This window comes from Scophthalmus maximus, chromosome 8 (assembly GCF_022379125.1).
Source record: "Scophthalmus maximus strain ysfricsl-2021 chromosome 8, ASM2237912v1, whole genome shotgun sequence".
Taxonomy (NCBI): domain Eukaryota; kingdom Metazoa; phylum Chordata; class Actinopteri; order Pleuronectiformes; family Scophthalmidae; genus Scophthalmus; species Scophthalmus maximus.
The window spans coordinates 17,439,289-17,453,358 of NC_061522.1; the positions used below are offsets into that span (position 1 = coordinate 17,439,289).

The window sequence follows — 14,070 nt, forward strand, 5'->3', positions numbered from 1 at the left end:
ACTGAAGCAAGAACATGTAACCCAAATGCCCTAAATCAAAGTGAAACCCATGTTGCATCTGCCAAGTACCAGCCTGCCTCATGTCTGTGCCCCCGTCTGGCCCCAAACTCTACAGACACGTCCCTGAAAAAGAAACTCGTCCAGTGGCAGTGGAGCATTTTTAGATATCGCAGTGTGCCATTGGAGAAAAGCATTCCAGTTACACACTGGTCCATCTGTTCTAACCCGCACACATAATAAAAATCTCTTAACACTTCATTCGGACAGTTTATGCAACTCTGAAGTCACTTCTGGGAAATGCTTGTGGAGTAGACTCAGGTTTTTAAAACTCTCTCTAGCCTTTGTTTAGTGTGCTGGATCCTGCGACACGAGTCACCCGGGAGAGTAGACCAGAGAAAGTGAATGAGAAATTCAGTCAGCGTCCGTCCAAAAGTGCCGAACACTGAACCTCTAATCAGTTCACAGTAGAAGACAAGTGGTCGGTGTAGCGCAGCGGCAGACTGCAGAGTGCACAGATTTCTTTGGCAACATGTAACATAATGAATTGCTTCTCTAGTTAATGTGTCCACTTAGTATTTCCGACCACTTCCTTGCTTTCATTTTTTTTCCCTTTAAACACTCGGTCACCTTTGTCATTAGGTCATAAAACACGTCTCCCTAACAAAGTGTAGTTGTCATATTTGCTGAGACACCTCTCATGGATGCCGTTACTTTCCACATTTAAGATTACACCTTAATTACAGCGCAAGACAAGGAGACTTTTTATAAAGGCATAAAGGTTCGTAGGTGATGGGAACAAATAAGATTTTTTATTTTTATTTCACGCCATATTGTGAGTCTGACGGGTTGCAATATTTGTCAGGTTTAACCCTGTGTTGGCTCAGGTTAACTTAGGCTAAGCTGTCCTAAAGTTAACACACTAACATTCATATCATTTACATGGAAAGTAGCCAATAGGATGCCAATGTGCTAGTGTGTAAGCGACACAGAGTACTATTACGCACTTTTTCTCTAATATCTGTGACCATGCTAATGTTTAAGTAGCGTGGCTATAGTCTGTAATTTATGTTCCAGTTAGATGGAAGAAAATGGAAAAAAATACAATATAGAATACCCAAGGAACATGTTATTATTTATGTCAAGAAGCGCGTTGACTCTCAGAATGAACTTTCCGTAACGCCTCTGGAGACTGCGGCTGTCCAGGGCAGCGCACCGTTTACCTGAACTGTGCACACACTCGTGTCCTCACACATCCTGGTCCCATCTGCTCTGTTCGGGATGATTTGGTGGTGTTGCCATGGCAGCGGGACGCATACACACACACACACACAGACACACTGCAGGCACGGCGATGTACTTTCGTGCTATAACAGAGAGCAGTTTTGGCATCACCCCGGGTCATGAGGCTCCACAGCTGTCAGACAGACGAGACGCGATCTGAAATTTCTCCCGCTTTCTCTGTAATTCTCCCTCTGTCCACTTCTCCTCCTCCTGCAGAGGTGGCCATCACCCGTACAACTGCTTTAACGCACACACACACACACACACACACACACACACACACACGCTGACTTTAATGAGGTGGGAAAGGAAAGATTGAATGTACGGACCATATGCGGGGGAATTTGTTGTGTTACCATGGCGATACTAAGCAGTGACATCACTCAAAGAAGCACAGACATTCCAGAAGGTCATAAATAAGAGCAGGAACAGGGAGAGAAGAAGGAGACAAGACAGATCCCATCGTCTCCTCCTCTCTCTCGCTGTGTGCGTGTGTGTGTGTGTGTGTTGGTAGTGATTTTTAACTGCTGGTTACAGAAATGTCTTGGTTCATTATTAACTAACTGAATCACTGAAGTGGCAGTTACATGGCAGACTGAAGAACTGTGTGTGTGTGTGTGTGTGTGTGTGTGTGTGTGTGTGTGTGTGTGTGTGTGTGTGTGTGTGTGTGTGTGTGTGTGTGTGTGTGTGTGTGTGTGTGTGTGTGTGTGTGTGTGTGTGTGTGTGTGTGTGTGTGTGTGTGTGTGTGTGTGTGTGTGTGTGTGTGTGTGTGTGTGTGTGTGTGTGTGTGTGTGCGTGCGTGCGTGCGTGCGTGCGTGCGTGCGTGCGTGTTGTTGGTGTTGCCCTATTAGTGGGTGGGTGTGAAGGTGATGCAACATCCACTAGACTGAAGTTATCCGTTGTCTTTGAAGCTTTTCCTTGCACTTTAAAGTTTGTGTTACTGCAAACTCTTTTCTCACTAACAACTTCCAACCAAAGTACACTGCTGTGTCATACTCGGAGAATCATATAGTTGGCGGCAGTCCCACCTGCCAAACCTCTGACAGATGTGATGTGCTCACAGAAAAAAAAGCCTGAAAGAGAAACAGATATACAGCCTGGAAACTAACATGGTGTAACACAAGGATAAAATACAAGTGTTTACATTTCGAAGTGCCAGTTGTCTTGGCTGATCCTTGCTGGAGATATTTTTAATTTTCAGAATACATTGTTAGCTGTTCCATCGAACTAACTATTAAACATCTGTCGTATCACAAATTTAGTGAGTTTACCGCTTCCATGTCAGTCCTCTGATTATATAACTCTGTGTATTACTATTAAATTACCCCAGCTTGAATTCAGTTCTAGTGGATCTCAGTGGTGTCAAGTTTGAACACAAAAATGACTCTTTCTCAATAAGTTCAGCATAATCCATCACTCTGCACAGTCAATCCTAACGCTCAGTGTGTTCACTAAAACATGTGCGGTAAATATATAGGTACGAGTTGTGGAGCTTTAAGGATTTCATTGCACTTAAGGGAATCTGGCAAGTGGATAAGGGGATCATGCTGCCAGCTATGGATGTTTGAGAAATCATATTCTCCCTTGGAATCCGTTGAAAGATATTGAAATTCAAACTCATCACAGCCACTTTGCCAGCCGCCGCTTACAGCGGCCCTCCAGAGGCTGAGTGTGCTTTGGGTGGAGCATCATTCAGAGCATCAGTAAGGAAATACTCTCATGGTGCAGAAATAGATGTGTGGATATTTCTCTTATACAGCATAAGGAAGGTCATTCAATAACTGTGCACTCAGGCAGAATAACACGAGGTAGGTTGAAGCTCTGTATGAGAGACAAACCGTGAGACTGTTGTGGTAAATAGAGCAGAGAGACGCCAGTGAGGTTCACGTGCATGTTGTTGCTGGGAAAATGGGAAAGACAAATGGACACTGACGCAACAAATACTTTAAAATACCCTTAACACCCCATACACGATCTCTCACTTAAAGAAATTCATTATGGCAGCTTTCAATTATGCATTTAACTGTGCTCAGAACACGCGTATCTTCTGAACTCAGGGACGCTATGAAAAAGAAGAAGTCCAGGCAGGGGCGGACTGAAACAATAATTCCAGGCACCGTGTTCACACCAACCACCAGACCATTTCGTAGGCTGATCCCATTGGTTGACGTAAAGGGACCAGACTAGTTATAAATTTGAGCGCAATGTTCATCTGGGAAGTTATTTATGATACAAAATACAAAAATGTTGCTATGTGCGTTACTGAAATGTTATTTTTGACAAATTAGAATTCACCCACTGGCAACTGGGAACTGTCCTGTTGCTCCCGAGGGGCCTGTCCTCATGGGGGTCAAGGGTTTTTTCTACATTACACTTGCAATTGTGATCCATCTAGTACATTGGCAAGCGTGGCGCTGGATGGTGGATGTTCCCTGAGGAAAACACAAGCAGGTATTCTCGCAGCTTGCAAAGACTGACACGATTTAAGAAGCTTACCCTTACCCCTCTGTCTAAAGTCAAATCCCTCCATCGTATTTCAATTTGAAGGTGAATACAAATAGAAATTAAAGTTTAAGTAGGAAAGAAGATTTGGGCATCTGTGGCTCAGGAGTCACAGTGGGTGATGTCCCCATGTTGATGTTGTTAGGCAGCAGACTGAACCGCAAACTGCCCCCACTGGTTGCACCTTCTGTGTAGGAGATTGTGTATGAATTGCGTGTGTGGACGGGTGAACGGCATGTTGTGTAAAGTGGTCAATTACACAATGCCCTTTAGAGGAGTGTTTCTCATGCAGCCAATTTCGAATGGTACCCTTTGCACCGTGCTGTGTTCGGCAGCGCAAGACATAGAAGGACAAAGTGGGACAAACTGTGGCCGGTATCCACTGCAGAGGAAATATTTGACTTTTGTTCAATCTTGACAAAGCAACTTAATCTGTTCTCCCCGTTGTTACTCTGTCTGCAGAGAGAACTGAGAGGGTGGTAATTGGATTTTCTTTCCCTGCAGTTAGATAGAAACGTGGAGGACCAGGGACTTGCGGTGTCTGTGTAGCCCGATCACTGGGTGCAGAGAGTCATATACTTAAAGATATCCCAGAATAACACTCTGTCCCGTTTTGGGGCGAAATGTTAACGTCTTTGAGCACGGAAATGGAAAACTGGATTGTTAGCCTCTCAACGGTGGAGTTACAACCCTGCCAGTATTCTAATGAAAGGCAAATCAGTCAGTATGTTGTTGCAAATCTACATTCAGCGACAAAAAGTTTCAGTTTTTCGAATTAAGGAACATTTGACTGCCAACACTTAACAGGGAATGTACATGCATCCCATGTCAATCTCTGATACACCCTCGTCATAATTTAAAGAAAAAAGGAAATCTAACGTGAGGAAATCTGAAGTAATGCAAGCATTTGTAAATCCCCCTCTGTGCTGTCAGCGTGGCTGAAGCTCTGCTCGTCGACGGTGTTGGACGCTCATCACTTGTGGAGCGTCTTTTGCAAACAAGATGAATTTGACTACACCGCTCTTTTTTCTTCTTTTGCCTTCACACACCGTTTGAATGCCAATGGTCAGATGCGTAGGTACAGGGCTAGAAATAAGCATACACACGCTCTCAGTTTTAAACAGCAGCGCTTACATGTGATGGTTTTATAAATTTTCTAAACATTGCAACTATTCTCATGTGTACAAGCCTGACTGCCACACTGAGTATGTACTCAGGATCAGCACCAGCAAAGCAACGCGCACACACACACACACACACACACACACACACACACACAGCATGGGATCCAAGTTTTTGACCCCAATGCATGGAAAATACATTGAAAGCACATACAAGTGCTTGTACAATTGAAATTGTCTTTAATTCTGTAACAGTTTTGATTAATAAATATTCACACATGTTCTACAGCGTTGACCTTACACCACACATATGCCTACAACATGGATATTTTATGCTCTTCAGGCCTATTAATGTCATTTTACAGTGGCATTATCTTTATTTTTTCATTTATTTGCTCTCAAGTTATAATAATTTCATAATTTTGCCAAACAATAATATTTTTAAACTTTTGATTCTGAAAATATTAGCAAACCATTAGTTGATTGAAGTACAGAGACATCTCTCTTTCAGTTTCCGGGGTGTGGCTTGTTTATGTTCTTTTCGTTTTGGTTTTGATTCAGAAGAACTTTGTGACTTCTTTTTCAGTATATGATTCATATGATATTTATATTTTGATATTGATTGAGAAATCGCAGCTTACAGGTGCTCATTACATACCACTACGCCATTGTTTTCTCACAACATTAGTTTCCCTTTGCTGCCAAGTTGTCGGGTTTTCTAAATTCCTGGTAGAACCATTAGTTTTTTTGTGTGTATATTCATAAAAACAAGTGGGGATGAAAAGTCTAGTCAGTTATTTGGTTTTGAGTTATGTTATGAGTTTTTCCAGTTCAACGTCAATGAAATATGGTTCCTATTTTAACTGAAATTATGCTTCATTGAAATAATAACTTGTTGTTTTTTTCTTTCTTCCTTTTGGTTGCCTCATCCCAGAAGTACTGCAGGTCTGAGAGACATTTTTGGTTTAATCCCACAGTTTATGACTTCAAGGGGAGTCGGGACTCACACAGATCTGTTTACCAGACCAGGAGTGAGCGATGGGTGCAGGGCAGCGTTGCAGGCTTCTCTTTCGGCATTATTGACGGCAATGTAAAAGTGTGTATACGTGAGTGTGTCGTCCTTTGAGTGAGTGTGTTAAACCGCTGCACACAGCTGCCCTTCACTTGCCAGCTGGACACCAGACAGCCCAGGCAGCAGCAGCTGGAAAAATGGACAGAATGTTCTAAAGAAGACAGGAGAGGAGAGGAGAGGAGAGGAGAGGAGAGGAGGAGTGTTTGTGACCCAGCCAGTCAGACTGTGAAGCAAAATAATAGGCTTTTTACACCAAATCTCCTCAATCAACACTCCATTCCACCCAGTTCTCCGTCCCGTTCCCCTGATTTCATGCTCCCCCTCTTCTTGCAGTAGGGCAAGTACCATAGACTGTATGGCAAGTACGCATCTACTCCCCCACCCCCTCGACCCTGTCTAGGGCATGAGGTACTGGCTGGCAGCCCACAGTGGAGCGATTGTTCTCCAGAGTTGGCCTGTGTCACACACCCCCGGTCCCCACACTTCCTCTCCTGCTTCTTCATCTTCACACCCGCCTCGTCCTCCTCCAACGCCGTTATCGTTCCCTCCTCTGTAACTCCCGCTTCACTTTTGTCCTAGTCCCCTTCCCGTCACACTCCTGTAGGTTTGCGCAGCCTTCGAATGTAAACAAGGCAGCAGAGCAACCGTGAGAAAAAAAAAGAAGAGGAAAGAAATTGATAGACGTGCGTCGGGGAGGGACGGAATCGGGCAGCGAGGCTGAGGGGGGATGAAAGCGACCACAGAGCAGTCTGTGTTTAGTGGGTTAGTGGAGCGCTTGCCTTCACTTACAGGGACTCGCAGATACCAATCTGTCCTACAATCAGACCTGCATCAGAGCAGTCATCACCAAACTCAGGACTATTTTTTTGTCGTCATTATTGTGCAGATTGGGGACGAATGAAATCGAACATATATCATCTTCTTTAGTGGCCTCCTTTGTCTTTTTTTATTTCCTTCGTTTATTTATCTCTTCTTGCATTGATGTTTTCTGTCGTTCTCTCCTCTCCGAGTAGTCTGTTCAGTGTGTGTGTGTGTGTGTGTGTGGGGGGGGGGGGGGCATATGTGCATGTTTTTTGTGTTACAGACTTGAAAACAGTTGGAAAACCATGTCCCCAGTTGGATAAAAAATTAATTTTGGTTGAGTGGTTAAGGACGGGGTGAGGGTTAGTGTTTGGTATGGTTAGGTACGTAAGTAAGGAAATGAATGTAAGGTAAGTCTATGTATAGTGTGTGTGTGTGTGTGTGTGTGTGTGTGTGTGTGTGTGTGTGTGTGTGTGTGTGTGTGTGTGTGTGTGTGTGTGTGTGTGTGTGTGTGTGTGTGTGTGTGTGTGTGTGTGTGTGTGTGTGTGTGTGTGTGTGTGTGTGTGTGTGTGTGTGTGTTCGTTCTCATCCTTGGGCTCAGAGTAAGTGGCACCAGACAGGCCTTATAAGGAGTGGTTAGATCACTGGCCACACCGTCAGTAAAACAGAACCATGTGTGTGTGTGTGTGTGTGTGTGTGTGTGTGTGTGTGTGTGTGTGTGTGTGCGTGCGTGCGTGCGTGTGTGTGCGTGCGTGCACAGGCCTATATCTCCAGTGTGTTCTGCAGGGTGTGCGTGCGTGTGTGTAAGTGAAACCATGTGTGGCCAGAGGTAGCTGAGAGAACGGGAGCCTGTTGTTAATAGACATGGTGAAGGTCACATTATATTGTCATGTTAAACACACACACAAACACACATGCAGACTCGCACTCTCTCTCTCGCTCTTCACCTCCTTAATGCAGTGTTGCAGGTTTTGTCAAGTAGAAAGTTTTAGTCGGGTAGTACACTCACACACACTCACACACACCCTGGCACGGATGCTGAGATCATGACATAAGAAGAGGTGTCAGCCGAATGTGCGAAGATCAGATCATGGGTGGAGCATCGTTCTGCCGTCCTGTTTCATCTGCTGATGGGTTTAGCAGAGGAGGACTCTCTCCCTCGCTCTCTCTCTCTTAGTCTCCATCTTTCTTACACAGCTTGTCTGGAATGTACAGATGTTTCCTTTTGGGAATGGGCGTCCTGCTCTGTTCACACACACACACACACACACACACACACACACACACACACACACACACACACACACACACACACACACACACACACACACACACACACACACACACACACACACACACACACACACACAGTGCTTTAGTACTCTCACAACCTCTGGCTTCTTGTCATTTCGCTCCTTGTTTTTTCTCTTTGTTTCTCCTTTTGTCTCATTGTTCTCACGTGCAGCTGAGGATTCGCTGTGAAGGCTGAAGCCCCTTAACTTAGCTCGGCTCTATCCGACTTCCTCCTCTGCCCTCCTCGTTTGTCTTGGCAGCTCACCTACACAGTTCAACCAATTCAGTGTTCTCACTTCCTCACTTATTTCTCTATTGGTTTTAAAACGACTCCCAACTCCAGTTTTGAAATGAGGACATTCTAGTGTACCGTGTGTGCACTCATCATCCCGTTAACACTATGTGTATGGAGCTTAGATCATGCGTACATATATGCTCATTTGATAAATAAGCCAAGCTTATGATTGGTCTGATATTATCTTATTGAAGATTTGTTGTTATTGGCACGTGTCGTCAGGTACTAAAGCAAAAAGGCGTTTTACAGAAATTATGTTTGAACTTTACATTTCCGCTGTAAAATGTAAGATGTCCCCTCACAGTTTTCAAATTATCGTATCAAAGATTGTGTTACGTGTTGAAGTTGGCAAATTCTAATATCTGCTTTCAACAATTGAAGGCACATATATCAGTATTGGCCTCAAAAATGTAGTTTTAGTCAAGCTCCGATGTATATTTGTATTATTTTAAAAATAATGCTAACAAGTGATATATGGCAATAACAGAGTATAGCATGTGGAAGTATTTTTAAATGAAAGGAAGAAAATTAAAAAGCCATTAGTGCAGAAGAAAGTGTCACAGCCTAAGTGTAATCGGGACCAATCCTGAAGTAATTGTCCTTTACTTAAGAGTCGCCTCTACAACTGTATTCCTGCAAATTAGTAGCATGAGAATAGCTAAAAGTAATGCAGAGCATTATTCAATTTCATGTCAACTATCATAGTAAGGTGGTTGCCGCAGTTCTCCCCATCTTTCTACTCCGCCTCCCTCTGCCTCTTGTCACCGGGAAAGAAGAAAGGAGGAGGCAGACTGTGTGAAGTGTGTGTGTGGATGTTTATACAGTTCCGGTGTAAGAGCTGAACTAAAGAACGGAAGGGGGAAAGACAATACCTGCCGTCATTGTGCTGTTTTGCAGAACACCGACTAAGGATGCCTATGATTTAATGCATTAATGCAATACTTTCAGGTGGGAAAGTGAGCAGTTGCCCCTTACGGTAGCTTTTCTCATTAACTGTCCTCTCCCACCTTTCACTTACAGCCTGGGGTTGATTTCCTGTTGACTTATATGAATTAATCTCAGTAACTCATTAAATTAAACTATTCATCACTTTACTAGGAAACTGCAACACCCTCATTCTCATAGAGGGTCTAAAGCTGCGTGGCATCATTTCATATTTGATTTACTCATCATGGGGAGCATTATTACGTCTAATGCCTTCTGTGTCTTTGGAGAGAGAAGATAACATCATCATAATTACTTCAGCTTTGGCTCGCAGACTTCAAATGTTTAGCAGAAACAGCCTGAATTAAATAGTAGTAGTGAAAGGTACGAAATTATATTGGTTGCATTTCGAAAAATGTAGACCCATGTTAGGGAATAAATACACATATTAGCCGCTGCTGCGTCAATTTAAGCTGCTCGTTTTTTTAATATAATAACCCCAAACTTATTGAAGTATAAGACTTAATCCCCGGAGTGCCCCTTTCATTTTGGTGATATTTATTATTAGATTTTTTTTATAAATTAATTACTTGGCATGTGAGACGCACACACACACACACAAACACACACACACACACACACACACACACACACACACACCATGCAGTCATTTACTACACTTGCTAATCTATATGTTGGGAAAGTCAAGTCAAATGGTACGTATATTTTGAATAACTATTTCTCAAACCATCGACAACAGCTGTATGATCATGGTCATCGCAAGGACAGTATTAACAAGAAGATTATCTATTGTTATGTCCTCAGCGTTGTGGCCGCTGGCACGTCCACATATTTATAGTGTCTCTGGTTTTATTTATCTCTGACTCTTTTCATTTGAGCTAAATCAATCACTTTAACCGTCACATTATATGGTCATCATCATCATCATCTTGCCATGAAATGCATCTTAAATGTGGATGTGTCGGTTTGCTTCCTCAGAGATCTTTCCAAGAACCACATCTCCTCCCTCGACACCAGCCTGCTAGATCGTCTCACCGGCCTCCGAGAGCTGTGAGTACACAGACCGTCATGCGTTTTTGTGTTCTTCAATTTGAATCTCCACCCAGTCTATCTATGTATCTGCCTTCATCTAACTTTATTTGTCTTATGTATTAACTATTTGTCAGGTATCTTCAAGGGAATAGGATCAATGTTCTCCCCAGAGGGATATTCTGCTGCGGGCCACTGTCAGTCGTGTGAGTACAAAGTCTGCAGAAGACGAGGACCTGGAAAATTTAAGGTTGTGAGCGGAGTAAAAGTGGGGAGGGACGGAGGAAGATGAAAAAGAAAGCAGGAGAGAGAAAATCTTGGTTTAGTCTGGATTTAAGTAGGCAGAAATCCCAGGAGAAGGCTAGCTGAACCAGAGAGCGTTTACAGAAAAACACACACACACACACACACACACACACACACACACACACACACACACACACACACACACACACACACACACACACACACACACACACTGTATACTGCCCACACAGACATATCCACACATGCACGCACGCACACCAATCACTGCACAATTAAGTTCAATTACAGCTTACTGCTCCAGGCTCCCACTACCTCCTTCTATCCCTCTCTCCATCTGTCCATGTCTCCCCTCCTTCATCCATTACCTTATTTCTTCCACGCATTGAACGGGTGTTTAAGCGCGCGCGTGTATATGTGTGTGTGTGTGTGTGATGAGAGAGTACTCTGGTGGTTTCCATCAGTTCCTTCCAAAACCACCACACAACGGCCCCATTATGTAGCTTACTGGATAGAGGAGAGAGGGAGGGAGAAGGAGACCATGAGCGGAGAAGGAAAGGGAGAAAGAGGGAGGAGTAAAGGGCAAGAAGGAGAGAAGCATTGAAACAAAGCATGGAGAGTGGAAGGGTACAAACATTACAAGTCTGGGATGCTGTACGTTACTCAGCACTTAAGTGGTTTGGGGTTTAAATTTTATTTTCCCCTTGTATAATTCAGTTGTGCGTTGTTTTTGCCAAAGGAGAAAAAAGAGAATGCCCTTTTCTTTGATAAGCACAAATCTAAAAGTCAATTTTGCATGAATGCATCCATTCACGACGGGATAACAAAGCAGGAGTAACAGTTTTCTTTTCATCCGATGACTCAATTATTGGCGTCAAGCTTTTTAGTCGGTGACGAACTCGCACGGCAAAGATCCTGCCAAAAATGACTGTATCATAGTAATTGTCACAAATTGGCCATCAGCCTCACCCTAACCCCAAAGTGAAGGACAAAGACCCGCTCTTGTTTTACTGTCAACAGTGATTCGTCTGCTTTGTTTCCATCAGCGACTTGAGCAACAACCAAATCACCACCATCGAAGAGAGAATATGCGACAACCTATGCAATTTAACTCAAATGTAAGTAATCACAATTTGTTGTTTGCCTCTCCTTATCTCTTTTGTTTTTTTGTCCGCCCGATAAAAATTTAAAAAAAGAAATGATGAAACAATTATAATTGGACCCTAGTTATATAAACACACACACACACACACAAACGTAGAACCAAACACATACATGTGATCACACATGCTTAAATAAGCAGCGTGTTTCCAGTTACCTCACCTACACACGAGATGAATGACGCTTTGTTTCAGACTGGAGTGGGAGGCAGTGAGTGGTAATTATTCCTCACCAGGTCTTAAGATGAGAAAAAGATATGTTCTTTTGCAGAATCTGTAGCTGAGCGAAGCTAAATGGACTAGTCATTAATAGACAGAGATGCGTGTTAAATCATACTATCGTTCTCTGTCCTGTCTTGTTGCCTCCATCTACATCTCGCTCCTTATATTCAACCCCTTTCTCCCCATGTAGTTTTTTATTTCTCCTTTTGATCATTGTCACTGCCGCTGCAAATTCTGTTCCCATGATTAACTTTCATACCTTGTTCCTTCTTATCCATGTCTTTTTCTTTCTTCCTCTCCTATCCTTTAAAGGGATACACCTTTTTATGGCGAAACATTTTGATTTGCCGTTACAGGAACGACGCAGATGTAACTGATAATATCAAGATTGATTGTTTTCCATTTAGTCGTGCCATTTTCATGGTCGGGGCGGAGTTACTTTCATATTGCAAAATTTACTTCTCGTACTATTTTGTGTCATTTCAGCACTTCGTAGCTAATAACAAATCATCGCAAACCTTAACTATTTTGGTGTGGACATTTTGCTTTGGTAAAATGTTCAAACATCAATTAAAGTACTACTTACCAACATTAGGACATACAGCGTTTACAATTTGAATGAGTCGGACCGTCCGATCTCCGAGAGAGCTGCTGTCATGTATCGCCGTTTCTCTCCTGTCCTCCTGTCCTCTAGTGACCTGAGCAGCAACCCCTTCGACTGTGACTGCAAGCTGTTCCGGCTGGTCAGCTGGCTCCAGGAGAAAGGGGTGCGAGTTCGGCGTCCGGACGCCATGCTCTGCAACCACCCCCCTGAACTCCGCCACCAACCTTTGCTCAATGTCAGCCTGCTCACCTGTGGTACGACACACTACACACTGACACTTGGCAAGTTTTCCGAGTTACATAGCTTACAACATGCACCATGCAAGAAAAAGTGTGGGAACACGAAATGAAGTTTGGTACCGATACCAAAAAATGTGAGGTGTTTTTTGGGCCATAATGCAATCTGAGAGGCTCAGTCGGTGGAAAGAATTGAAGACGTCAATCAACTGCATGATAAGCAAACAGGCTTAATACGTAATAGTTCCTCTGGGGTTCAAAACTTAGATTAAGGGACACAAAATAATCTTGATCTTTACTACGAAAGTTATGTGAGGGTAAAATCAGACATAAGAGAAATAAAACCAATATTTAATCTCTGTTGCTGGTTTGGACAGAGATGGTCTGATGCTGGTTACATTTATAAATAAGACGTGAAACAATACATGGATATGTTATACCAAGTGATCCTTAGATTCTTTGTCTCTTTCTTCAGGTCTCAACTATGCAGCCTGTCTCGAGGATAGCAGCAGTGTGGGAGGGGGCCGGAGTGAGCTTGTCATCTTCTCTTCATCCACACCTGGAAACTTCACACGGGAACAGTGCAACAGCGTGTGTTTTGCGGCATCTCACCGCTACGGGGGCTTGGGGGCAAGGCACGAGTGTCTCTGCAGCACAAACTCTGAGCCCAACTTCATCAGTGAATCTCAGTGTTCGGCCGCCTGTACAAAGCCCCATGTCATGAAGGTATGAAGCACACCGTGGTCCCGGGTAACAATCACTGCAACGCAAAGATCTATAAATGAAATGCATTATTATTATTATTATTATTATCATCTTCAGATATTGAGTGTTTGCATCGTAAAGAGCAGCTCCTAATGGTGCTCGCCTTTTGTACAGTTTCCCTTTTCTCTGTTTTTTTCTTCTTTTGTCAACACATCATAAAGGATTTCCTCTGAACCTTTCTATTAGCTGACAACAACTTCCCCTCTGAGGCTTGAATGGCTTTGCTGCATCCTCAGGTTCAGCTTCCTGCAGGACTGGTGTGCAGAGGAACTCACACAAAGTTATTAGGAACTCCAACAGAAAATCAAGATTTTTAAGAGATATTAAGATATTTCAAGAGCTGTTTATCATTTTCTTTAAAAGACCATAACAAAATAATACTGAAACCACAAACATCTCAGCAACTAACTTTTTAAAATTTTACTTTTAAATACTTTTGCATATTAACACGAAAACCTCCTCCTGCTCACATTGTTTCCT

At 43.1% G+C, this 14,070-nt stretch overlaps 1 protein-coding gene across 1 annotated transcript in view; it reads left to right on the top strand.

Annotated features, from left to right (window-relative positions):
• pkd1a (polycystic kidney disease 1a) overlaps window positions 1-14,070 on the top strand; it is a 54,228-nt gene that overhangs the window by 3,021 nt on the left and 37,137 nt on the right. The window contains exons 2-6 of the mRNA XM_035636152.2: window positions 10,289-10,360; window positions 10,477-10,545; window positions 11,650-11,721; window positions 12,680-12,843; window positions 13,301-13,551. Coding sequence (XP_035492045.2) covers window positions 10,289-10,360; window positions 10,477-10,545; window positions 11,650-11,721; window positions 12,680-12,843; window positions 13,301-13,551 — 628 coding nt within the window. The remainder of the gene's footprint in view (window positions 1-10,288; window positions 10,361-10,476; window positions 10,546-11,649; window positions 11,722-12,679; window positions 12,844-13,300; window positions 13,552-14,070) is intronic.